The following is a 26,736-nucleotide window of genomic DNA, read 5'->3' as shown; positions in this document are numbered from 1 at the left end:
GGCAGTTACCCTCAGGTGTATGGCTGAGAAGCTGGAATGGGGAAGGAATATACCTTGATGAGTTCATGAGATAACTGAAAAGATAACAGCGGAATGCAATTTGGTCAGAGAAGGATTGCAACCCGATGTGTCAGCAGGTGTCTGATGCCTTGCAGATCAGAAATATGATTGAGATGATCGGAGAGAACTCAGGAGAGTTCTCAAGGAAATAGGCTTCGGACAGGGATTCAAAGTGCTGATAACTATATAAATTACGGGTTTACTGTTATAAAGACATCAAGGAGATCAGGCAATCTGATTCCCAACAGTAACTTTTTCTGTCATTTTGTCCATGGCATATTAATATAGTCTATTCATCTAGCAAATAGTCTTGCTGCAACCAAATCCACATTCCGTGGCTCACAAATTGACAGCAGAGCAGACATACTGTGACAGAAACACGTGATACTAGTTAAGGATCTATGCACAACTCAGATAGCGATGCTCCCAAGAGACAGAAAGCCCCACTCTACCCTTTACAATGGGTGTATGTACATTGGGTGTCTCTAACAGCATTTTCTTCCAGAAATCTTCCGTTCAGGTTGCAAAAACATACTTCCCTAGTGAACAAGGACTATGAATTGAAAAGTAATTTTTTAAATTTATGTATTTATGCATCACCTACCAGGGTGCACATTAGGAGGAAGGTGAAATTGGAAGCGGAGCCAGACACTCAGAAATGCAATACAGCAATCCAGAGGGGCATGTTCACTGCCACAGACTCCGTGCTGTGTGAGGACTTTCGATTGATAATGTTCATTTAAATAAAAATGTAAACATTTATCTTTTGCCTTTCATTGTGGTGCTGAGTCATACTTTTAAGATATCTTTATATATGATTTTAGCTGGTAAAAGTACTATTAAAACTGACACCGCTAAAACTGAGATCCATGGCTGGAGTACTTGGGGTCCTTAAGAATTTATGACTTGAAAAAGTTTCCTTTGATATTCCTTAGCTACTCTTAACTGGGGGCATTTTGGCTTAATGAGGCCTGAATAACTTTGAAGCCAGATAAGCTAGAGTTTCGGACAAGCCTAGAACTTGTTGAAGGAGAAATGGGGCTATCACTGTTTGGAGACCTTTAGAACCTCTCTGCTGGAGGGTCTATACACTTTAGGACTCAGCTTTCCAGTTCACACGGTGGTAAGAACATCTCTATTAAGTATTTTAAGAATTCAAGGAAATAATTTAAGAACTCACATTAAAAGGTCTTTACTGTGTGGAGTCATGTTCCTTCCATACTCAATGGTAGTTTATTTTTTTTTTAACTATGAAAGGATGTTGTATTTTATCATTTACCTTCTCTGTATTGATTGATATAATCATAGATTTTGTCCTTCGTTTAATTCACGTGACATACCATTTTTGTTGATTTATGTATGTTTGTTGAAGCAGGATGATGCTTAAACAGGATGTGCTAAGGTACATGGCACTATTGTTTTCCGTTATCTTGGCAAAATGGCTTTTCCCAGGTAGGAGCGACTTGCCCAGATTCAGGGGTGGGTGGACATGCCGCCTCTGCAGATTCCATATATTTTCTCTCTGCTGTGGTCCAGGGGAGTCTATATTGTTTGTACTCAGTCCCCTAAAAATGCGTATGATCCCTTCATTTTTCTGGTATCTTCCTGTGGCAGAGAAAAGCTTGCCTTTTCTGTTAGCCACGTTGGGAACTTGTTGAATTATAGATCATAAAGTTAGGTAGCCCATGAAATCGGAGGAACCGAGACCAGCAACTGTACTTACAGCAAGATCTTTATCTGTATTGATCACTGAATTACATATTTGATATGTATGATCCTACTGAAATCATACACTAGATTTCTAACTAAATGCAATTTTCGCAGCAAGTTTATAAACCATCAGGTGTGTTGAAGCTAAATATCATAAGGAGTTGATCCAGTTTAGGTACAAATCTAAGCTTTTTTTTTTTTTTTCTAGTTGGGGCAGGGTTACGCCAAAATCAGGAAACTAAAATTTTTAAAAATTTTGTCTACTTATTTATTCAAAATACAGAGAAAAAAGGAGACAAAGGAGAGAAAAAATGCATTTTACATCTGCTCAGTCACGCTCCAAGTGCTCTCACAAAACAAAAGGTTAAAGGCCCAAACGAAAGGTTAAAGTCTGGTATTCCATCCAGATCTCCATTATGGGTAGGAAGTACTTTAACCCTCATCTGTTGTCTCTCACTTGTGCATTAGCACAAAGCTGGGTTGGAGGTAGACACAGGACATGATTCCAGAAACTCTAATGTGAAATCTGGGTGTTCCAAGTGTGGTTTAACCAGAGTTAAGCCTCTGCCCCTTTCCATATATTTTAAATTAGGACATTTGAGATGAACTACAATTAAATCTAATCATCCATGCAATTGGTGAACAGTATAAAGTCACAGGTGCGTTAATATCTAACTCATCACATTCATAAAAATTTTTTTGATGCCATCATCCCAAATAGTGAGATATATCTGTTAGAACTTCATGATCATTGATAAAAAGCTTTTATACTAACAGGTTTTTCATACCTGAGATATATCTGATACATATATTTTGCAAAGAACATATAACTGGACTTTTTTGTATTTTCTGATTCATGCCAAAGAAGAAATGTTCCCACATCCAAAGGGATGGAGCTCAGTTTTCATGGCTCTTTATTGCGGAGAATCACCTAGAGTTCCTTTGATGAACACTGACTTCTGAATAAGGACTACTGGTATTCTCAATATCATTTAAATACTAAATTATGATTATAATTATAGCACAATTTTGTTCAAAATGCAAACAGGGTAAAAGAACCTATAGTAGAAAATAAGTTGTTCAAGTTCCTTTCCTGTTTTCCAGTCTCTAGAAATGACAAGTATAATATTTTATTTTACTGAACATGTGCAACCATGCTTACTTTCTCCATATTTCAGTATAGCAATATATTTGTGTGCCTGCCTATGTGTACCTTAAAAATTTAAATCTGAAACGCTTAGAAGTTCACGTTGTACCTGTTTTTGTTGGTTCAGCATATACTCTGCTATATATATATAAAATTAAGAGGGTCAGATCACCAGCTAATCTTCCACCTGCTAGGACCTGCATACCATTCATGTCCTGACTGCTCCACTTCCCATCCAACTCCCTGCTTAAGGCCTGTCAAAGCAAAAAAGACTGGTCCAAGTCCTTGAGCCCCTGTACCTGCATGGGAGACCAGACTCCTGCCTCCTTGCTTTGAATCAGTTCAGCTCTGGCTGTTGTGGCCATTTGGAGAGTAAACTAACACAGATGGAATATCTCTGCCTCACCTTTTCTCTCTATGAAATCTGCCTTTCAAATAAAAATAAATAATTTTTAAAAGAGCATATTAGGGCCCTGCGGCGTGGCCTAGTGGCTAAAGTCCTCACCTTGAAGGCGCCAGGATCCCATATGGGCGCCGGTTCTAATCCCGGCAGCTCCACTTTTTATCCAGCTCCCTGCTTGTGGCCTGGGCAAGCAGTCGAGGACGGCCTAAATCCTTGGAGGAGGTTCCTGGCTCCTGGCTTCGGATCAGCACAGCACTGGCAGTTGCGCTCACTTGGGGAATGAATCATCGGACAGAAGATCTTCCTCTCTAACTCTCCTCCTCTCTGTATATCTGACTTTGTAATAAAAATAAATAAATCTTTAAAAAAGGAGTATATTAGAGCACAGATAAATGTTCATACAGGTTTTCTAAAGACATGATTAGATTAGTCCTTTATGAGAGCAGGGTGGCACAATAAATAATTAAGATAACAAATGAATACCTGTTAGGATTTCACAGTAACCATGAAAAGAAGTCAAATCATGCTCTATTCTGCTGCCATTTTAAAATGTGATGATATTGCAAAGCAATACTGCATGAGAAGTCTCCAAAATATAACTTATTTTATCACTTACATCAATAATTTTATTCATACTACACTAGTCTACCTCAACACAAACCTTTCCAAAGATTAAGAATTTTATTGCTTTAAAAATATTTATACATTTTTGGATCTAAAAATTTCTCAGAGTGAAAATCAGACAAACATTCTATATACATGATTTCATCTATCACTTTCCTAACATTCCCATTTTTGGATTCCATATTCCAACTTGCTTTATAAAATTTCTAATTGTCTTTTGCTCCTGCAACATGATCAGCTTGGGAAGAAAATGTGACTAATCAATGCTCATACTTGCCTAAACCCTCAGCTATTATTTGGTCGCTATTTGCATAACTTGCCTATAAGTACACACTAATTCTACTTCCAGCTTTTGTCTAGAATGTAGCAGCAGCATTTTCATTTTTGGACTGGAACAAAGTCCTCAGTATCTTCTTTCAATTCCAGTAACTAAGAGCTGTCATCTGGAAGAAAGAGAAGAAGGAAGGAAGGAAGGAAGGAAGGAAGGAAGGAAGGAAGGAAGGAAGGAAGAAGGGGGAAGGAGGGAGGAAGAAAGGAGTCTGCAAATACTTTCACACTTGTTTGCTTTTTTCAGCCTTAAAGTTATGAGATTACAATAACTCGATGAGATGAATATAGCAATTGTAGCATATATATATATATATATAATATTTTAGTATATATTTCCTAAAATGGATATTTGCCCAGTAAGTGTGGCTACCAGTAATAAACTTCTCCTTGATATTATAAATATGTGGCCAAGGAGATAGGGAATCAAGTTATTCCACCACTATTACCGTGAGCTACAGTAAATTTAGTTTTAAGGGAATAGGCACTCAGCCTAACAGTTAACACACCTATGTCCCACATTGAAGTGCTTAGGCTTGATTTCCCAACTCTGATTCTTTAACTGGCCGCTAGAGCAGACTTTGGAAGGCACTGGTGATGGCCTAAGCTGTGGAGCTCCTGCCAACCACATGAGTGATCCAAACTGTGTTACCAGAGCATGGATTCAGCCCTCCTAGTTGTTGCAAGCATTGGGGAGTGAAATTGTGGGTAAAAATTATCTATTTCTCTCTCGCCCTCTCTTCCTCTCTGAAATATATAAACAAATAGGTCAGTTTTTAAAAACTCAAATTCCGTGAGGGCATTGTATCTAATAGTAAAATCCACATTGTAGAATTTACTCGTAGAAATGACCCAATTGTTGCCTTAATCTGGTTCTGATTAGTATTTACCAGGGAGTGTGGCTCTGAGAACTCTGAGAAATGACATTGAATATTTTTTTTGTATTTCTGCTTAATTTTGTTTTCAATTTACTTTTAAAATGTCTCTGTAATGCAATACTTGTTCCACTTATTCCTTATTTGGACATTTCTAAAAATTAGTTTAGAAATGCCAGAATAAATATGTGAGAAAAAGGGCAATTAAGAGATTTATGGTCTTCTGTGTATATGTGTTTTGTCAGTGGAGAAAAAAGAGCTAGACTATGAAAAAGAATATTTTGGTAAATGCCAAGCTCATGTTGCTTAACTCAGATTACATGTTTTAAAGGAATCAATTCTTTCTTTTAAGATTTATTTATTTTTATATTGGAAAGGCAGATATATAGAGAGGAGGAGAGACAGAGAGGAAGATCTGTCCAATGGTTCACTCCCCAAGAGGACACAACAGCTAAAGCTGAGCCCATCTGAACAGAAGCCAGGAGCCTCCACCGGGTGTCCCATGTAGGAGCAGAGTCCCAAGATTTTAGAGCATCCTCTGTTGCTTTCCCAGGTCTCAAGAAGGAGGCTGGTTGGGAAGTGGAGCAGACAGGACATGAATCGGTGACTATATGGGATCCTGGCACATATCAGGTGAGGGTTTAGCTACTTAGCTATTGTGCCAAGCTGGCATTCTGTATTTTCTTACAGTTACTTTTTGGACTTACTTTATTACTCAAAGATGATCAGGATGACTCTCTTAATGCTCTCCTTTTCAGTTATTTTACACCAATAAGAGGGTTATAAGAGACTGATTTTACCAGAAGTAGAGAAATTACTGAGAGAAGTGACTATTTCCATTCTGTTTTGCTAAAAATCTTGTGTATACACACAGGATAAGATCAGAAATTTGATATCTGAATGACTACACATATGTTAAAGACTCAGTAAACAGGTAGCATCATGATTACAGGTGGTGAAGTTGTAGCCTGTGACACCAGTGGAAGTTCATAGGAGTGGAGGCTTGTGTCCCTGGTACTTCACTTTCAATCCAGCTCCCCGCTAATGGCCTAGGGAAGGTAATGGAAGATGACCCCAGTATTTAAGCCTCTGTCACCCATACAGGAGACTCAGCTCCCAGATGCTGGCTTTATCTTGACTCAGCCTTGGCCAGCCCTGCTTGGCCCAGCCCTGGTTATTGGGACAATCTGGGGAATGAACCAAGAAATAAAAGAACTGTCTATCTCTTCTCCTTCTGTACCTCTGATTTCCAAATAAACAAATATGAAAGAAAAGTAAGAGTGAACATGGTGGTTCCAGTCATGGAACAGCAAAATCTCTTAGCAAAATATGGCTTTATTTTCATCAGACATGGAAAATCAACATGCTTTGAAGAGTAGTAGAAACACAAAATGGAACTACTCACATGTTTTGAGTTAATTAGTAAAATGGGTTCAAAAATATGGTAATTAGCAGGCCACAGATAAAGAAAGATGAGCATAAATGTAAGTAGATATCACTTTCTGTGTTGCAGGCTTTAAATAATCACAGCATAACCATTATTGCCATTATTGCCATTAGCAGCTGAGTGGGTGGAGATGATTACTGTTGGAGTTTCTAACACTTCTTTATTCAAAGCCACAAACCATTAATTAAGTCTCCTAGGAACAATATCAAATGCTTGAATTGCTGAGTTGGAAGTGGAGATACAGAAACAGAGTGATTCATAGGAGATAAAGACCAGCTTTTCTACTTGCCTGGCTGGTTAATCAGGTGTAATGCAGTGGCCAATATAAATATAAAGAGATCCAAGTCCAAAAGTCCAGGCATCGTAGTGGGGAATACTCAGTCATTTCATAATATAAAGAGTTGGTCATTTTTATTTGCTTTTCCTCTTAAGAAGAGTTGATTAAATATAGATTTACCCAGACCTGAAGGAGAAATGTACTCTTACTTTTGTTTAATGTCATTGAGTTGATTTTATGTCAATAGAATCAAATAACTTGAAAACTTTATTCCCTTTATTAAAATTCTCCAATGTACTTCCGTAAACAGAATTTGGAATAACTAGAGTGTGCTAATTCTTCTGAGAATAAACAAAGTGAGTTAAATCTAGGCAAAGAATGTCAGACTGATTCATGCACTGGGAAATGAGTCTAACTAGAATTCATTTCTCATCTCTATGACTACATATGGGCCAGCCAAAACTCTTGTTTCCTGTAATTAAGCATTGATGAGGGGGATGTATAGTAAAGGGTATTCCAATATAGCAAGAGGATTTCAAAATGTTCACAGAAAATAGGACTAAAAGGTAAATGATTTGGTGAGAAACATCGGAAATCTGTGACTAGTTTTTCAGTATAAGTTTGGAAGATTCTTCATCTGTGTATAATTTCATAAGTTTTGTTTCAAAAATAAACCTACTATTTAATGCCATATTATACAAACTTTCTCACATACGCATAAGCACATTCTAATTTCAGCCTCACTGACGTCTAGAAACCTTGAGGTGTACCCTAGTTAATGCTTCAGTATCCATGCTGGACATGTGTCCCGATCCCTGCTTCTGTTGATGTTCCAACACACATATTATATTTATATTATTTATATATTATATATATTATAACATTATATTTCACAGTCATTCAGTGCTATGCTTAGAAATTGGTCACTTGCATCCTAATTTACAAGACAAGCTACATCTTATTTTCTATGATTGGTCCTGTGAACTCTTTTGCTTGTTAACATTTGTAAGTACTTTTTCTTCTGTGCGAGTTTTTCTTGCTTTCCCACGCTGTCTCTTACCCTCTGCGATAACTCTATGTCGTTATCTTTGACTCCATGCCAATGATTCTCCTGTTTTACTATTTGTTATGATATTGTATTATTTGTGTAACACTTATTTTATCATTATTTATTTGTTATTTTGATTTTGCTTTTTCAGCCTTTCTGTATCTTTCACTAAATTATGCATTCCCCATAACTTAAATCATGCCTGATTTATTTCATTTCTAGACTTACACAGGGTAAAGAGCTCAGTATTGAAAGGATTCATTGGTAATGAAGAGTGATTTAATTATCTACATTGTCCTTGTGAGGAAATAGAGAAGAGCTCAGCTATGCCTAGGGGTGGTAATCGGTACAGATTGTCTAGGCAATTGTAAAGAGAACAATTGAGACAGGCTGGGTGGTTATGTTAGAGTTAATGAAAACAATATTAAGAAGTAAAATATCCAATTGAATAACAACCTAAGAAGTTTAAATATGGTTTGATAGGCAGTAAAGACCAATTGTCATGACTGTTTTGGGGAAGCTATATATTAAAAAAAAAACTTATACTGCACTTTTGCTTGCTGCTTTAGTTTTTTCTTCAGTACTCTTCTAAAAAAACAAAACAATTTCCATCTGTTTTGTATTATGGGCCATAGAAATGTTGGACTTTTGGAATAGTCATAAACAAGAAAACACACTGTTGATTTCTGAGGAATGATAATAAGCACTAAAATCAAAGGTGGCAGAAGGATTTTTGAATCCGATTTACATTTTGCTTTGATTATCCATTTATAAAATTCTGTTTTTATAAGTGGTTTATTTTATAACTAAAGATAATTTTTGCATAACATGTAATATGCACTATTGTTGGATATTTTCTAAGTACATAGAATATCAGGAAAAAGTAGAACCAAGTTCATCACTATATAACCCTGAGGACATTTTACTTTTTTGTGTGTTTTTCTATAATTTTTGGTATTTTTGAAGTTACAATTGATAGAAATATTATTTTTTGTAGAACCTCCTCCCTTGCATGGTATTAAGAACCTTTTTTATATAACTTAGTTTGCATTACTTGAAAAATATTCCATGTCTCTATACACATCTAATATCGATAAGCAAGTTATTCTTAAATTTTTGTTGCCATGACTATCTTTTGCACAGTGGGATAAATAAGTATTCCTTTTGTAACATAATTTTACAATTCTTGATTTACTTTTTTTTGTCAGATTCACTGTTAGAGCAGATTTTTAGGATAAGAGGGCTTATAAACTGAACTTTGTGAGTTGTTGCATATGGTGTTCAGAAATGTTGAGTTATATAATTTTGGCAAGTTAGTTTTATGAGTTTGGAGATGGTGAGATCTTCCTTTGAGGATTTTTGAAATTGTAAGATTAGGTGAGAAGAGGTATTTTCTAAGTGCTTTTCATGGTGCCTGGAATTAGCACTTTTTGAAGGTTAGCAACTCCTGTTTATGTCATTATTATGATAATGATGATTTTGTGCTATCAATACTGATATCCATGTAAACCAGTAAAAGATCTGTGTATGGGATTACAAAGCAAAGCCAATGAGAAAAATCAAGACAGAAATACCGTTCAAACAATATAAACACCCAGTGCCTCTGAAATTCATTGCCAACAGGGACTACTTTTGGTGTCAACCAAAGAGCTTTATTTTCAAAATGTGTGACTTTCAGAACTCAGTATCTCATCACCAACTGCTGCTTACCCTATTATCCTAAGTAGCAACCTCCGATCATCGCAAAAGCAAGCCAGAGAGTTGCTCTTGCAGTTACTGAATCGTGGCAATGGGACCCACATTTCTAATTATTTTATAAAGAAGCCCAAAACATTAAAGGGAATCAATGCCAAATTTGCTTCTGAATATTTCTGAATCACTGGCATCAATACTGCAAAAAGGAAAAAAACTGTCTTTAAAATTCTTTTGGGATTATTTTAAAGCAAAAGTGTATCTAATATGATTATGATTACTAGAAATTCATTTCAAGCTCAGTGACAGTTTGAGTAAAAATGCACTTGTTTCTGTAGCCTATTTTTTTTTCCTATATTACAATTTAGGGCAAGATTTTGTGCTTTCTTTTAAATTCAGAAGATGCTCTGAGATTTGAGAATTATGTATTAATGTTGATAGAGAGCTGTATTTAAAAATTTATATCAAGAGACAGCATGTAATTTGGCTTAATCGTGGCTAATTTTAAGGCAACAAAATATATCTAATGAAATTCCATTACTGTTTATGTAGACATGTGTAAATATAAGCAGCTTGTTTTCTATTGAATCTACTCCAGATGAATAATGAAATACGCCTCAAAAAAATGAATAGTAATGTGGCTGCTAATCTTTGAGCATGAATCCTATCTCAAGGTATTTCTGTAGTGTTTTATGGATTTTGAGTCAAAGTTTTAGCATATGCATCATTCTTATTTCTTTTTTACAATAAAAGATATACAATATCATAATAGAAAATTATAATTTCTTCATAAGTACAGTTTTCAGTGCAACTTTAGGATAGCATATGAATTAAACAGCCAAAGTTGGTTTGATGAAGCTGGGTGCCTGGGCACATTCTGATACAGTCATCACATGCCATCTGCTCCAATATATCTTGCTTCTAACTCCCATATTTTGCAAGGGAGATTGTAGGGCCCTAGCTGTCATTATTTGACCCTTTCTATTGTGGAGTTTTCACTTTTGCTTTGGAAAAAAAGTACAACATAAAGCAAACCCGCAAACTCTATATTCTGTGTTTGATAAGATATTTTAAAACTGTTGTAATTAAGGCACAAATAAGTTTGCACTGTCTAGGTCGTTTCCTTCATCATCCTTTTTACCTTTTGTGATAAAATTGAAAAGAATAAGCCAGCCTAATCCCAGTAGCTTTTCTGAATGTGGTGGCCCATCTGTTGCCATATGCCAGACATCTGCTTTAGTCACCCTCATTTGTAGTCCTTCAAAGCTAGAAACGATGAATTAACATTGAATTTTTGCTAACTTAAGAGAACAGATATCTACAAACCATCTAATGCAACAGCAATAATTTTCAGATAAGAGTACAAGAGGCTGGGGATAGAAATAAGAAATAAGAAATAGGGCCAGGCACAGTAGCCTAGTTGCTGAAGTCCTCAACTTGCATGTGCCAAAATCCCATATGGGTGCTGGTTTGTATCCCGGTGGCCCTGCAGCTACTTGGGGAGTGAATCAGTGGACAGAAGATCTGTCTCTTCCTCACTGTCTCTCTTCCCCTCTGTGTATCTGACTTTATAATAAAAATAAATAAATATCAAGAAAAAGAAGTGAGAAATATATCTGTCTTCTCAACCCCATTTTTGACCCAGGTTGTATCATTTAGATAACTGAATCATATCCATGGTTTTATTTCTTTATTTTTTAAATTAGGAAACTGTGAGGAGGGATCTTTGCATATAAATGATTTGTTGAATTTTATCAAAATGAATATGGTATCACATATAATGGGATAGAGTCATGTATGAACAGCTTTGAAAGTTGGATGCTGTTGAGTGCTGTTACAGAATTGTTTATTCCTTACAATAGATGGTTAATACTTATCAAATCATAAACAGTCATCAGAATGTGTTTAGGAAAATTAAAGGCTAAAACAGTACTGATTAGATGTTTATAAATACATTTCTTAAGTTTGTAGAATTGGGGAAGTATGAACAAATTGGAGTCAGAAAGTCAAGAAGTGTTAGTCTTATTTCTAGCACTAAATCATCACACAGTTCTGGGCCAGTCGTCCATCTTGGGCCACATATGTGTCATAGCATGTGATCTGACTTCATCATTAACCATGCTCTCTGTTAGCACTGGGAATCTCTGATTCCCAGCCCTAATTTTAGGCAACGTTTCCATTGTATCCCATAAATTCAAGTAAGTCTCAAAGCAATAGTACTCTAATAATATTAAATAAATTTGAATAGCATTGTCTTTTAAAAGGGTGACTAAAATTGTATTCAGGCATGTTTTCTATGATGAAACCAAAATAAAAATAACTTTTTTTAAACAACACAACCAAATTTCATTTTAATCTTTGTTTTATATATTTAAAGTGTAGAGCTGATGTAAAGTACATAAGGAAACTGTGCCAACAATCAAGCATGGTTATACATCAGTCACCTCCTTGTTGCTTTTGATGTGAAAGAACAGAAAATCCCATCAAGTTTCTTGCCTAAAGTACAATAGTGATATGTTCAGTTCTTATGTTGTGCTTTTGCAGTTTGTACATTATTTAGAACTTGGAATTCTTATTCTCTGACATACATTAGGTCTTTTTAAAGATAAAAGAAACTACTGAATTTTATTGAAGGCTGTTGGGACAGGCTCTAGACTATATACACCTGCTGGTTAACAGCTCTGTCAACCACATTGTCAAGTAACAAATAACTACAGATTTATGCATTAGAATAGAAAAAATTTAATATTAAGCTGTTTGAGATCCAAATGTCTTATATAAGTTTTTGAGATGTTTGAAATACCATTTTATGTGGTTGACATCTGCAATTTCATAAGGGTTTACAAAAAAGTACCTCAGGCATACTAGGCAAAAAATGAATAAGCAAACACCATATTTATTCCTTCAAACTTAGATGCAGAGGGAATATTCCAGTAATTTTCTGTAAAGGTATAATTAATGTTAGAGCACCAATCTGTTAAGATCATTTGAATAGTTGTAATTTTTTAATTTTTAAAGTAAGAAGTATGTCTTTATCTAGTATCTTTTGACAAACTCCAATTTAGACTGTGATTTCTTACTGTAGTTTTGATTAGGCATATAATAAACTCTGATACCTATGTGTGAAAACAGTTAATAATATTTAGAGCTTTTTATTTTTTAAACATTTATTTGTTTTTTTGGAAAGACAGATTTACAGAGAGAGAGAGATAACTCTTCCATGCACTGTTTCAAACCCCAAGTGGTCACAATGGCCGGAGTAGAGCCAATCCGCAGTCAGGAATCAGGAGCTCCTGGGTCTCAAACACGGGTGCAGAGTCCCAAGCTTTGGGCTGTCCTCTGTTGCTTTCCCGGGCCACAGGCAGGGAGCTAGATGTGAAGTGGAGAAACCAGGACACAAACCAGCACCCATAGTGAGATCCTGCTGCATGCAAGGCGAGGACTTTAGCCACAAGGCTACCATGTTGGGACCAATATTTAAAGCTTTTACATAGGGATAAATATCACAGCTCTAATCTTTGTCACAAAAACATGTTCTTAATCAGATGCTTAAACAGACAAGATCATTTCTCAATTATACAGAAATATATATTATATGATATATAAAATGTAATAAAATTATATAATATACAATATGGAACAATTCCACATCCTACCATTCATGCAATAACATCTAGCCACTCCACAGGAAATAACTAAACAATTTTGCTTGTATCTCTCAGTAATAGTCAAAATACAATTGTTATTTTTTTTAAGATTTATTTGTTTTTATTGGAAGTGCAGAGATACAGAGAGGGGAAAGACAGAGAGGAAGATTTTATGTCCAGTGATTGACTCCCCAAGTGGCTGCAATGGCAAGACCTGAGCTGATCTGAAGCCAGGAGCCAGGAGCTTCTACCAGGTCTCCCATGTGGGTACAGAGTCCCAAGGCTTTGGGCCATCCTCTATCCTTCTTTACAAGGCCACAAGCAGGGAGCTGGATGGGAAGCGGAGCCACAAGGATTAGAAACAGCGCCCATATGCTATCCCAGTGCATGCAAAGTGAGAATTTTTAGCCTCTAGGCTACTGCACTAGTCCCCAGAATATAGCTTTAAATGTGGTTATGCGCAAGACAAAAAGTGATGTCGGAAAATTTCCTCAAGGTGAAGATTTGTTGGACGTATAGGTTCGGAGTTTATACCTCTGTTTTTTATACTGAGTGTAAAGAATGTGCACGCACATGTGTTGTATGTATGTGTGTATTTTTTTCACCTGGAAGGAATGATTCTGACATTATGTATCATTTTAAGTTTCTGCTCTGTAATTTTCATTAAATTGCTGCAAAAGTAATATCCTATGAAGTTCATTTTCTGGGTGTCCTATATTAATTGCCACACATCAGAGAAAAGACAGGGTTTCATTTTTTTTTGACAAGAGTAGTATTTTTAACATATATTCACAACATGTAGATTTATATATGTAGATTCATATCATATTCTGATCAGTTGATGGACATATAGATTAATTCCATATCTGAACTATTTTGCATTGTGCTGCAAAAAACATGGGGATACAGATAACTCACATATAGATTTCATTTCATTTGGATAAATTCACAGGAATAAAGGGGCTATAGGTCATATGATAAATTTATTTTCAGATTTCTGAGGAATAGCCATGTAGTCTTCCATAATGCACCAATGGGGCATTTCCCCACCTGCTCACCTACATTCATTGCTGTCTGATTTCTGTGTGGTAGCCATTCTAGCTGATGTGGTGAAATATCATTTGGTTTCATTTGCACTTCCCTAATGGTTAGTGAACCTGAGCACTTTTTCATTCAAATGTCCATTGGCCTTTTGGATTTCATCTTTTGAAAAAGACCTATTCATGTCATTTGCCCATTTCTTAACTGGATTGTTTGCTTTGTTAGAATTTTTAAAGTCCTCATTAATCTTAGATATTAATCCTCTGTCAGTTGCATAGTTTGCAAATGTTTTCTCCAATTCTGATGGTTGCCTCTTCACTTTGTTTCCTCCATTTCAATCGCTTTCAGCAGTCTGAGAATTGTAATTAATGCTTCCTTAAAATCTTGGTAGAATTCAGCATTTAAGCCACACTGTGCTGTGCTTTGCTATTTGGGGATGGTCTTGATGGTTGATTCAGTCCATCTTCGTTATTGGTACATTTAGGTTCACAAGTCTTCCACGACTCAATCTTGGTAGCTTGCATGTGTCCAGGAATCTACTAGTTTCTTCTAGATTTTCCAATTGCTGACGTATAGCTGCTTGTAGTGATTCCTGATGATTTCTTTAATTTCAGAAATATCCAATAGCATTTACTTTTCAAACCTTATTTCATTTAATTTTTGTCTTCTTCCTTGCCCCCATCCTCCATGCCCCTTCTTCTGGTTAATTGAGCCAATGATGTATCGATTTTATCCATTAAAAAGAAAAACTCTTCATTTAACTGGCCTTTTGTAATTTTTGTCTCACATGCATATATTTTTCTGTGATTTTAATTATTCCTTTCCTTCTACTAATTTGAATTTACATTGTTGTTGTTTTTCTCGGTCCTTGGGATGAATTGTTAGTTCATTTATTTTACTCTTTTCCAATTTCTGGATGTAGACACTAATTGCTTTAAACATTCTGCTTAGTTCTTTCCACATGCCTTAGATTTGTATATGTTTTGCAGGCATTTTCATTTCTTTCTAGATTTTTAAAAATTTTTTTTCATTCGGGAGCTTATTTTCCTGTCTAGTTGCATAATTTTTAGAGTTTCCTAAAATATCAATTTCGAACTTCATTCTATTGTGGTCAGAAATGATACATGGTGGGATTTTGCTTTTTAATAATTTGTTTGGACTTGCTTTATGGCCTAGCATCTGGTCTAATATAGAGAGAAAATCTGATGCACTGAAGAAAAGAATGTGGATCCAGCAGCTGTGGGATGGAATGCTCTATTAACATCAGTTAGGTTCATTTGGTCCTGTGCGATTAGCTTTAATATTTCTTTGCTGATTTTTTTTGTCTATTTTCTCTGTCCACTGATGAAAATTTGTTGTTGCATGCTGGTTTTTCCACACTGCCCCACAGTGTCTCTTTTTCTTTTGTAAAAATTTTCCTTGAGACTTCTCTTCAACTCTCCTGGCCTAATGCAATTACTATGTTTTTCTTCTATTATTTTCCTGTTGTCAAAATTATCATGTATCCTCCTAGTCATTCATCTTGGATTCTCTCTACCAACATATATTTTAAAGTAAATCTTGCTTAAACATATTTTAGTCAATTATTTTTAAACTTAGCGTGTATTTAAATATTAAAATTCAAATTTCCTTTGTGGCCTTAAATAAAAGTACAAAAATGAACTTTAGAATAACTGAAGGATGTCTCCTCAAAATGGAGAGGAGTCAAAACCCAAGAGGAAGAGGACATTGGTCATGAGAATCTTTGAAGTAGCAAGAATCACTTTATGGGGAGGAAATGAAACGATATGATGAGAATCTGGAGCCAAGCCCTCTGGGTCTTCTGTGTCACATACTTGAAAAGCAGTTGTTCCTTATTTTAACTCTAATGGAGAAACAGAAAACAGCTGCTTCACATGTACAAATTAGCTATTTTTGATTAACTGCCCTTTGCTTCCTAAGAATAAATCTGTCATTCCCAATTCGAGAAAATGGATTTCCTGTACAGTTTAGTAAGATCAGTACTGTGAAGGGTTAACATCCATTCCAGAGAGAGATGACCATTTTGTGGTGGACCTGATGTCAACATAAGCTGCAGGTCCTTTCTACATAACCAGATACATTTTTTTTTCTGCAACATCCTTTGCTGTTATTACTGCACTTTGGTTGACACAAGATGGTGGGTTAGAGATGCTCCTTAAACCCTCTAAACTTTGTTTAAGAGCAATTCCATGTTAGTAACCCACAGAAGAGAAGTAAGCGGAAGCTTCAATGAAGAGCTTCTCTTTAGGATGATGTGGTGAGGTTTGATGTGGTATAGGCTGTGACAGCATTGCCCTGAAAAATCCATAGACATCATTCCAGATCCTCCAAGACACAGTTCCACCTTCACCTTGAACCACAGATGAGATGCTCAGCCACTGTGTGTGGCTTGCTACCTCATAAAAAATAAATACCTGTATCTCTAAGACCTTGTCTTCCTGGCATCTCAAAAACATGTCTTCTTTTTCTCTCTTATATAATATGCTGTGTTCCACACTAGGGTCTAAGATTGGTTAGGTTTGAGCTACTTTATTGGAGGAACTCTTTTTTTTTTTTTTAATCAAATGTAGGGCTCTACACTGTTTCTTGAAAAATTTTCACTTATCTATCCTCTCTTTTAAATTTTTTGTTATGTTGTTTACATTGGAAACCAATGTAATGATTGCAAAGTATATGTAAAGACAACATCTATATGGGTGCGAGTTTGAGACGTAGCTGTTTCACTTCCAGTTCCACATTGTTAAACTTGGAAAGACAGAAGAGGATGGCCCAAGTGTTTGTGCCACTGCACTACAATGGAGACCCAGAAGAATCTCCGGTCTCCTGACTTTGACCTGGCCAACCCGCAGCCCTTACAGCCATCTGTGGTGTGAACCATTATGAAAGATCTCTCTCCATCTTTCTATGTCTTCTCTCTGTTGCTTTCTTTCAAATAAAGAAATAAATCCTAAAAAGTTTCCAACACAATAATTTAAACAGCAGCATGATAAAAGACACTTCACGCACTTAATCCCTGAGAGAAATTTAGTCATTTTATAGTACCAAGGATGCCATTAAGATATTTATGAATCAAAATGTAGAGATAAAATTATTAGTGCTGGATCATCACAATAGTCAATACTTATTATATACTGAATCATTGTGTGATATGGTGAAATATTGATATTCATCCTTGTTTCCCGGTGTACAATTCTTGAAATTTCCAAAGCAACCAGTGGCTTTTTGAATATTGGAGAGTTGACTGAGAACTGGCAGCCTCTTGGTAAATTCAGCATAGACATGTGACCACAAAGATCAAGACAAGATCAAGACAAGATCGGAGGGTGGGACTTTCTGTGCTTGGCAGCTGGCTGACAGCTCTCTGCACCCAATACTCATAGGCTCTGAATGAATCTGCACTAAACAGATATTAGTGATTAAACCTTTGGCCTGCTGAGGGATGTAAGCCAAGCACAAGAAGTTAGGTCCCAAGGGGTTGGCCCGGAAGCTCTGTGTCTTTCCCTTGTGCTTGCCCTAAGCGTAACTTCATCTGTCTTTGATTATATATTTATAATAAATACGTAAATGTACATGCAATGCTTTTGTGGGTTCTATGACCTGGTTTAGGAAACAGTCAAATCTAGGAAGAGGTTTGGGGAACCCCAGTTTGTAAGCAATCAGAAGCATAGGCACAATAACCTAGGGTTGGCAACAAGTATCATAATGGAGGAATAGAGAGACTCTTGTGGGATTGAGTCCTAACCTGCAGGGTTTAAGATTCTGATACTATTTGCAAGTAAAATTGAAACTTGCTGACGTCCACTGTAGAAAGAGTAGGTTGCTTGATGTGTGAGGAAACCCCCATCCCTACTTATACAACATATCACAGAAACAACATGCTTCTCAGAGTTAAAAACAATGATGCAAAAATTCATATGGCAGAACAAAGGATCACGAATAGCTAAAGCTGTCTTAAACAGTAAGAAAAGAATAAACAAAGCTGGAGGATTCGCAATATCATATTACAAGATGTGCTACAGGGCAGTGGCCATCAAAACAGTCTGAGATCAATGGAACAGAACAGAAACCTCACAAGTGAGCCCACACATGTGCAGCCAACTGATCTGAAACAAGAATACAGGAAAGAACCCACGGAGAAAAGGCAATCTGTTTAACAAAGGCTGTTGAAATAATTGGGTGTCAAATTGCAGAAATAAGAAATAAGACGCCCCCACCCCTGCACGCATGCGCGCACACACACACACACACACACACACACACACACCCTTTCACCTTCTACAAAAATCAATTCTAAATGGATCAAGGACCAAAATCTGCATCCAGACACCATCAAATTACAAGAAAAGAAATGTAGAGAACACTATACAAAATACATATATAGGCAACGAATTCTTAGAAATGTCACCAAAAGCACAGGCGTTTAAAACCAAAATAAAAAAATGGAATACATCAAATTATAAATGTTCTCTACAGCAAGAGACACAGTCAATGTTGATGAAAATTTTATTTATTAATGAAATAAGTCAGTCCCAAAAGAACAAATACCAAATATGTTCTTTGTGATATGACAGCCTTTACATAAAGTACAAAGTAAATAGATATAGGTTAACAACTATACACATATATTCTCATAGATGAACTGTACAACAGGCACTGGGACTCCCAGTGAAACATTTAAATATACATTTATAATATGACACTAGATTTTCTCTTCTTTTTTAAACCTATTTCTTATTGTTTATGGTATAGTTCCATAGGCTCTGGGATTTCCTATCCTCCTGTCCTGTAACCTCCTCTCCCTGCTCCACCACCCCATGGCTTTCTCCTCTGGTATTACAACGAGTGGTTCTTCATGTGTTTATTGATGTGATTCCCGACATTGTAGGCATGAACAATGTTGGAGAGTCCAGCATCCTACTATTAGGATATTTTCAACTGTTTCACTGGGAGTCCGTCTTTGGTCTGCATGCAGAGAGACATACTGCATTTTGTGTCCACATCTGAACATGTCAGTCTCCATTATACATCCACTTAAATATAGAGTCAGTGAACACAGTACACAACAGGGAGAAAAATAGTAAATTTTCATTAATGTGAGGTTAACAAGCATGCTACAAAATGCAAGTGCATTGCTGGAGTGGTGAAATAGATCAAAACCCTTCCTGTAGAAATTGATGCTGCTGCATCACCCATGCGGCACTGAAGAAACTGCAATAAGCACTAGCATCATTACCCACGAGATACAGTCAAAAGAGTGTTGAAAGGGGCATTTACAATCTCAAGTATTTACAGGCAATCAAACCTTATTTTCTGTCTTTGCCTATACCCAACATCCCAGGATACATTTAAATGACAATGAGTTAAGTTTGTAACTGTTACTAAGGGACTGTTCTACCGTGATAATTTGGGGAAAAATGGTGGGAGTGAAAAATGTGTAGAGAAGAAGGCTGAGGGATGAACCCCCATACCTACACAACTATACCATGGAAAACAAAAAGTAATAAAAGAGAAGATTGTGCATTTGGGTGAGAAGCAAGTCAAGAATTTCATTTAAAGATGTGGGAGGGAAATGATAGTCCTGTTTTCTTAACAACATACACATGCATTGCTGAATTTCTGAACCATACACCTGTCTTCCATGTGACAATACATTTTAAATTCCACATTGAAAAATGTACATAGTTTTTATTACAAATTAACAGAAATACTTTTTGTTATGTTGGTGCTCTGTGTGCTTTAGAGTCTTGCTCTCAATGTTGAGAGTTTACATGTTTTTTAAATCATTGCAGATGAAATCTCAGGATTATAGTCTAGCCCATTAGCCAAAAACGTACTTTGCATATACATGTTGAAATCACCCCAGGAAGCAACATTTATTATATTAGTATATGAAAAATAGATTGATGTCACAGGCACTAAGTCTCAATTTGACTCAACACCCGGTGGGATAATACTGGAAAGCCGCGTGTTTGATATTCACAAGATTCACCGGCAGAAGCATACACATCTCATAAGGAGACCTGCGGGCAGTGATTAGGGTCAAGGGAGTCGCATGTGCACATTTCAAATAAACCAGCTGCAGTTTGCTATATTATCAAAGCAATGACCGACAGTCAGCTGTGCTGTTGATGGTCTTTTTATGCATGTAGTTTCATCTTCAGGGAAATTGCTCCTCAAAGGTTTTTGAAAGAGTGAACCACTTCTGTCACTGTTCACTTCCATACAGAAACCCCAGTGCAGGAAGACAAATCTAATACCAAAATGGAATCGTCTGCCTGCCAATTAGAAACAACTTTTGTTCTAACTGTTGATGTAGCAGTCAAGGAAAGATTTGTTGGCAGGAACAGCAGTGACTTGTGTCTGGCCACAGGCTTTTGGCCGGAAACAATCCAAACCCACGACAGCGAGAGAAAAGTCCTCTCAGCAGGCAAAAGGGAAATAGCAAACTATTGGTCCTCTGAGAAGACAGAGAAGCGCTTCATAAGTGTAGTTACTGATACATCTGCTGGGAACTGTAAGGGTCATACGCAGAAAACCTTTGATGATCATCATTAAATTGAGAATGTGTTGAATTTGAAGAAGGAGCAGATTTGGACGTGAGGAAGGTTAATAAAGGGTACATGCAAATAAAATGGGATAAACTGCCAGTGAAACAGTATGCCAAACACCTTTACAATAGCTCTTCAGTTCATGTAGATGCTTTAATGTGTGTGTGTGTGTGTGTAAATAAATATGAGAATTAACTGTCATACCAATTGTAAGTTCGGAAAAGAATGCACTGAAATACTTCTTACTAAACACTAGGGGTAGGTTAAAAAATGAGGCTAGTCTTTTTACTTCCCTTATTCCTGTATGAGATTATGGACTTGCAAGGGTAGCTTCCTCTCTTGTAATTCACGCTCCAGCCGGCAGGACGTTTGACATTTACAACATGGGTATTGTGGATGTTACCATAATGGTTCATAACTAGAAGATGGTAGTCTTATCTGCCAAGTTGATGTTCTTAAATAAAATATGGAAAACAGGTAGTGGATGAGGCTACTATTCAAGCCTCCAGAATAACAAGATGGATTGAAAAAATATCACTGCTTGGCAGACATAGCTAAATATTATATAATATGTATACACACACACATATATATATGATTGTCTTGGTACACAGAAACAATTTTTATTTAACTTAAAATAGTGAGAGAAATTTCTGATAAGGTCATTAACATCTACATAGAATTTTTACCAGTTACACGTTTTGCCAGAGTAACTTAGAAGCAAAAGTTCTGTTGTGTTATAGCCTGAATAATATTCTCGTGGCTGAAATAATATAGTAATCACATGAATCCAGGAATGAGAACTAACTGAAATGATATGAGATTGGAAGGAAATTCTGGGGTGATCTGATCTGTAATACCTTCTTATCAAGTATATTGAAAAAATAGTACTTAACAAAAATATTGTGTATTCTATGCCTCAGTTAAACTAAGCTTTCCTCAGTGAGATCAATCTGTGTTTCTTCACATCGCATTACCATCTCTGTTACTCTTGATTCACTGGAGGTAGAAACAAATCTTCATATTTTTCTTCAACTGTGAGAGTAATTCAGAAAGTTCTTCAAAATGGTAATAACAAGCTAAATTTAGCCTAATGCAATTTTTAAAATTCCATGCATAGATTTCTCATAAAATGAACTTTTCAGGAATTTTTTGAAGATACATCATATACCTAGAGTGCAAAAATGTTCTGCATTAAAATAAATGTGTCTGTTAATTCTACTTTTCATTAACATTTTGTTATGCACTCTTGAAACAAATTTGCAGCCCACTGAGGTTCTGTGTCCCAAGCCACTTTGTTAAGTTTTCACAGAGGAAGATAATGGCAATGACAGAGCAGATTCCTGTACTCTGTTCTCATGCAACACCACAAAAGAAGTCAATTTGATTATCCATTCCCGAAGCAATTGATAATCTGACTACATTCTTTCTTGAATTCCTTTGTGCCAATTTAAAACCTTGGATTCTTTCAGTGTTAACTTGGCAGGGTGAAAAAAAAAAACAGTTTTGTGGAAAGGTTTTACTATGAAGGCTGTGAATATTACTGATTTCAACTTCTACCATAAAAAAATCGAAAGCATGATGTGAGATCTCCAGTTGTTTGTTGAATATTATGATTAGTGGTGAGTTAAGCCTGTGGATATAGAGTGAATTAAAATTGTCCTTGTAAAAAGTGGTGAAGAGATGGGAGGGGAGGAAGGAAGTGGAAGACACATGGTTATCTTCTTGGAACTGCACCTATGAAATGTATAAAATGTTTTTATCAAAAGCAGTTAAAACAAAGGAGAAAGGAAAAATGAAAAAAAAAAAAATCAGCAATCTCCCCTGAGTGCCAACACACATTATGTTAGCATCCTTAGGCAGAAGATACCAGGAAGATGAACAACATGAAGACCAGGATAGAGTTGGGAAGCAAAGAGGAAAGTATATTCACATTTTTGGGGGCCAATGGACTCAAACCTCATTTCTGTTTTTTTCTTTGCTTTTCTTTCTCAGTGTCTGTTTTGTTTGTCCCTTTTGTTCAATTCATTTTGCAAAGCGTTTACGGAACACCTGTGCTGTGCTAGAACAAGTTATCACCTTTGAACAAACATAATATTTAGACTGTGACTCACACCTCGAAGTCCACTTCTTCTCGAATGATGTCATGTACTCTGTAATTTTAAGCTAGGAGTAACCTTTCACCAGTTACTTTGTGTATAATTTCTATGAAGGTATAGAAATGAGATTATATGCTAGGAAAGCATCAATACTGAAATTTTCTTTTCTGCTCATTCAACGCACAGATCACTAACTCACATGAAAATGGCATGTTCCTGACAAAAATTTCAACCCAAAACAAAGCTTGTAATTGAGCCAAAGGGCAAATACTACTTGAGAAATGAGAATGTGCCAAGCAGTCTTCTAGGTTAGTCACAGTGGGATGATCAGGACAGATCAGATCTGCTGTGCTTCCAGGCTCACAGAGAAGTCAGAAAATAAGCAAATAATAAGCAGGATGATTCCAACTATTTGTAAATATTATTGAGGAAACAACAGACATGGAAATGAAATGGAAAGCTGTGCATGAGCATGGGAGAGTATAACTGCTCAAGAATTAGCTTTATCAAAAGGTGGCATTATATTCAGACCCCAACCTCAGCATTCTTAGCATGAAATAATGGGACCTAATTAGATCATAAGTGCCGAAATGATATGGTTTTCTGCCACCAGAGCAAGGCTCTATATTCTCAGTTGATAGCCACACGTCAAAAGGACTGGAAGAAATACTGGCGTAGAAAGGTACGGCAACCATAGCAGACAGAAGGAAGGTTGTGATTGAGCTGTTCGGCAGATTGTTCATGCCTTCAAGTTTCACAGTAGTGTAAACCACACCTGCGTTCTTGAAACGAAGTGCCATGCAGCAGGTGGGAGTTCTCTGTATCTGGAGCTGCTGGTGATGGACTGGGACTGTGTGAGCCTGCTCTCCCAGCTTTCCCACAGCTGGAAGCTGTTTACTCTCTCCTCTCAGGACCCATGGTTAGACATTTACATCCATAATCATTATTAGCCAGATAAACATATTCTAACCAACTTGCTCTCACCATTTCTTCTGCTAACAACGGTTCCATTGCCTGTGAATATTTCACTTTCAAAAAAAAAAGCCTGCTTTCTTGTTTAAATAAATCATTTCATGGTCAAAGGAGGCTTTGTTACTTTGTTGTATTCTCTTCCCCCTTTTATTCTTAGTGCTCAATAAAATAGAATTTTTTTTTTGTTTAAGCCAGTCTATCAGACAAAAAAGCTAGCAAAAATTTCAATGTAAGCTTGTTTTAACCCTTAAATGACACGGTTGCTGGGAACTTGGGTTATTATTGTCTTGAGAGCTGAATTTCTGGGAATCTTTGAATCATGACTATTCCTAAAATTCAATGCTTTGGACAGACTTCAAGATATGGATAATGTTAAGATGTGGCTTTTCTTACACTTCTAAAATGAAGATATCCTGGGAGATACAGATATAAAAGACTAAATTAAGACCACTAGCGGAGGCTGGGGTCAGCAAGGAGTGCTTAATGGAAGACAGGGCATGAAGAATGGAAAGGGTTTGGAGAGGTAGAGAATGAAGCTTTTCAAGCAAGCACAATAAAAGGAAAGTTTGCCTAGCTATGGGCATGAGCTAGAACATGTTCCTGTGGCCTGATGGGAATGTGAAAAAACGGATCTGTGGTTCTTTAGGAGAGCAATTCTGAAATGATCAGACTGATATTCTACCGTGTTTGTACTGGGCACAGCAAGTCTTCTCAGCTATTGTAGAATGGATACATTCTATGATATTTTAATGTGCACATTGTCTTAGAGGCTCATGGTGTGTGTATGTAGGGTGTCTGGGGAACATATGAATTTTCACATAAAGACTTTCTTCAACACAGATCATTGTCAGCCTAAAGAGATAATATCAATATAAAAGCATCTCAGGGTACTGAAGTCACATCCTTCTGTGCCTGGCCTCTTTAGAAAGACAATAATAATCACCATTATCATCCATGCAATTTTAACGTTGCTGCTCTTCCCAGAGAAGATGAGGAAATCACTGAAGTTCATTCATTTTCCCAGTAAAATTAAGGTTCTAAATTACACTTTGTGCTCTTTGTCTTTAGACTTAACTTCTTAAAGCCTGTAATCTTGCATCTATGGAGTCATTAGTGGACATTGTATCTTTGCTGATGTTTGTTCATCATGTGCCTTTAGTTATGTATTAACTTCCTAACAGGAAGGATTTTTCGCAATATAAATGTATAATTTTGAAGACAATGGGCTCTTTTTACCTTCATGTTTTGAGTCATTCAAGAATGGGCACCTTTGATAATCTAAATAGTCACAAGTCTGAATTAGCTTTGGATCCTGTGGAGAACATTAGTACCCAGAGACACCGGAATCCATTTTCAAACCATAATGGATGTAAGACCTCTAGTGGCCACAAATGTCCCTACCTTCCATTCTGGACACAGGACTTCAATTCCAACAAGAAGCTGGGCAATTACAGGAGATCTTTTCTGTGGATTGCATTCTTCTATGAAATGCAGATAAGAACAATATCTTCTGTAGCAATGTATTATAATATTTTGCTAATTTCTGTTGAGATTGTATAATAATAGCAATCACATTATCATACTCCTTTACTCTCTTTTCCACAGGTTAACCTTAGAGCCACAGATGTCAGGCTCATGCGCCAGTTGCTTGTGATCAATGACAGCATCGAGTCCTTTAAGTGGATGATTGAGGAAAAAGCCACCATGACCAGCCGAGGCAGCAGTCTCAGTGGGAGCCTGTGTAGTTTACTCGAGAGTCAAGACACCTCTTTACATGGCAGCTACAACAGCCTGCACGATGGCAGTGATGGGCTGGACGGCATCTCTGTGGGGAGCTATCTGGACACTTTGGTTGATGATGTGCCGGGCCATCAGACCCCCTCTGACTTGGACCAGTTCAGCGACAGCTCCATAATCGAGGACTCGCAGGCACTGCACAAGCACCCCAAATTGGCATCTGAGTACTACTGCTTTGGCTAACTACCCAGTTTTCTGCATGAGACTGGTGTGCAACTAACTTGTATTTACCTTTCTGCTCCACTGCTGTATTTTTAGTGTGAATTTTTTTTTAATGAGACAGCCTTTTGGAAAGAAGCTTATTTTGAAACTGCTTGCTGCTGTTTTTGTTGCTCCTAATATTTCTCATCTGGACTGATTTTTCTCTGACACTTCTATTTTTATTTATTGTCATGATTTTCTCTCCCCTTTTTAAAAATGGCACAAAGCAGGGGAGAAAAGAAGCAATAATTATGGTTTTCTGAACAAGGCGTCAGGGATTGCAAAAAATCTTTGCTAAATTTTACAATAAACCAAAGTTCCATAACATTACATTTGTGGCTTGTGTTCTTATTATTTTTTAAGATTTAGGTATTATTGGAAAGACAGATTTACAAAGAGAAAGATCTTTCATCTGCTATTTTACATCCTAAATGACGGAAATAGCCAGAACATACAAGGCGAGGATTTAGGTATTAGGCTATCACCAGGTCCTACTGTTTGTCTTCTTAAGGTTTCATGTACTAGAGGGTGTTGAGTTCCATTACTTTCCTTGTGTTAGGTTGAACAAATGCTTAGAACTACACATGGCATGGGTTCTGTGTCACAGTGCCCAACTATATCACCAGCAATAAGTTCAGTCATATAGTTTTACATGACACACAGTTGGAAGAGTACGGCGCATTGCAGTATCTGTACCTACACTTGAGATGGTGCTATACATTAGCTTTTTTAAAAAAGATTTATTTTATTTTTATTACAAAGTCAGATATACAGAGAGAAGAGACAGAGAGGAAGATGTT

At 36.6% G+C, this 26,736-nt stretch overlaps 1 protein-coding gene across 1 annotated transcript in view; it reads left to right on the top strand.

The window, feature by feature from the left end:
* Positions 1-26,263, top strand: part of LURAP1L (leucine rich adaptor protein 1 like) — a 31,268-nt gene extending 5,005 nt beyond the window's left edge. Inside the window, exon 2 of the mRNA XM_004581106.4 lies at positions 25,544-26,263. Coding sequence (XP_004581163.2) covers positions 25,544-25,918 — 375 coding nt within the window. The 3' untranslated portion in view covers positions 25,919-26,263. The remainder of the gene's footprint in view (positions 1-25,543) is intronic.
* Positions 26,264-26,736: the final 473 nt, after the last annotated feature.

This window comes from Ochotona princeps, chromosome 14, assembly GCF_030435755.1.
Source record: "Ochotona princeps isolate mOchPri1 chromosome 14, mOchPri1.hap1, whole genome shotgun sequence".
Taxonomy (NCBI): domain Eukaryota; kingdom Metazoa; phylum Chordata; class Mammalia; order Lagomorpha; family Ochotonidae; genus Ochotona; species Ochotona princeps.
Note: the sequence above shows the minus strand (reverse complement) of the source record. Positions and strands in the feature narration are given on the sequence as shown.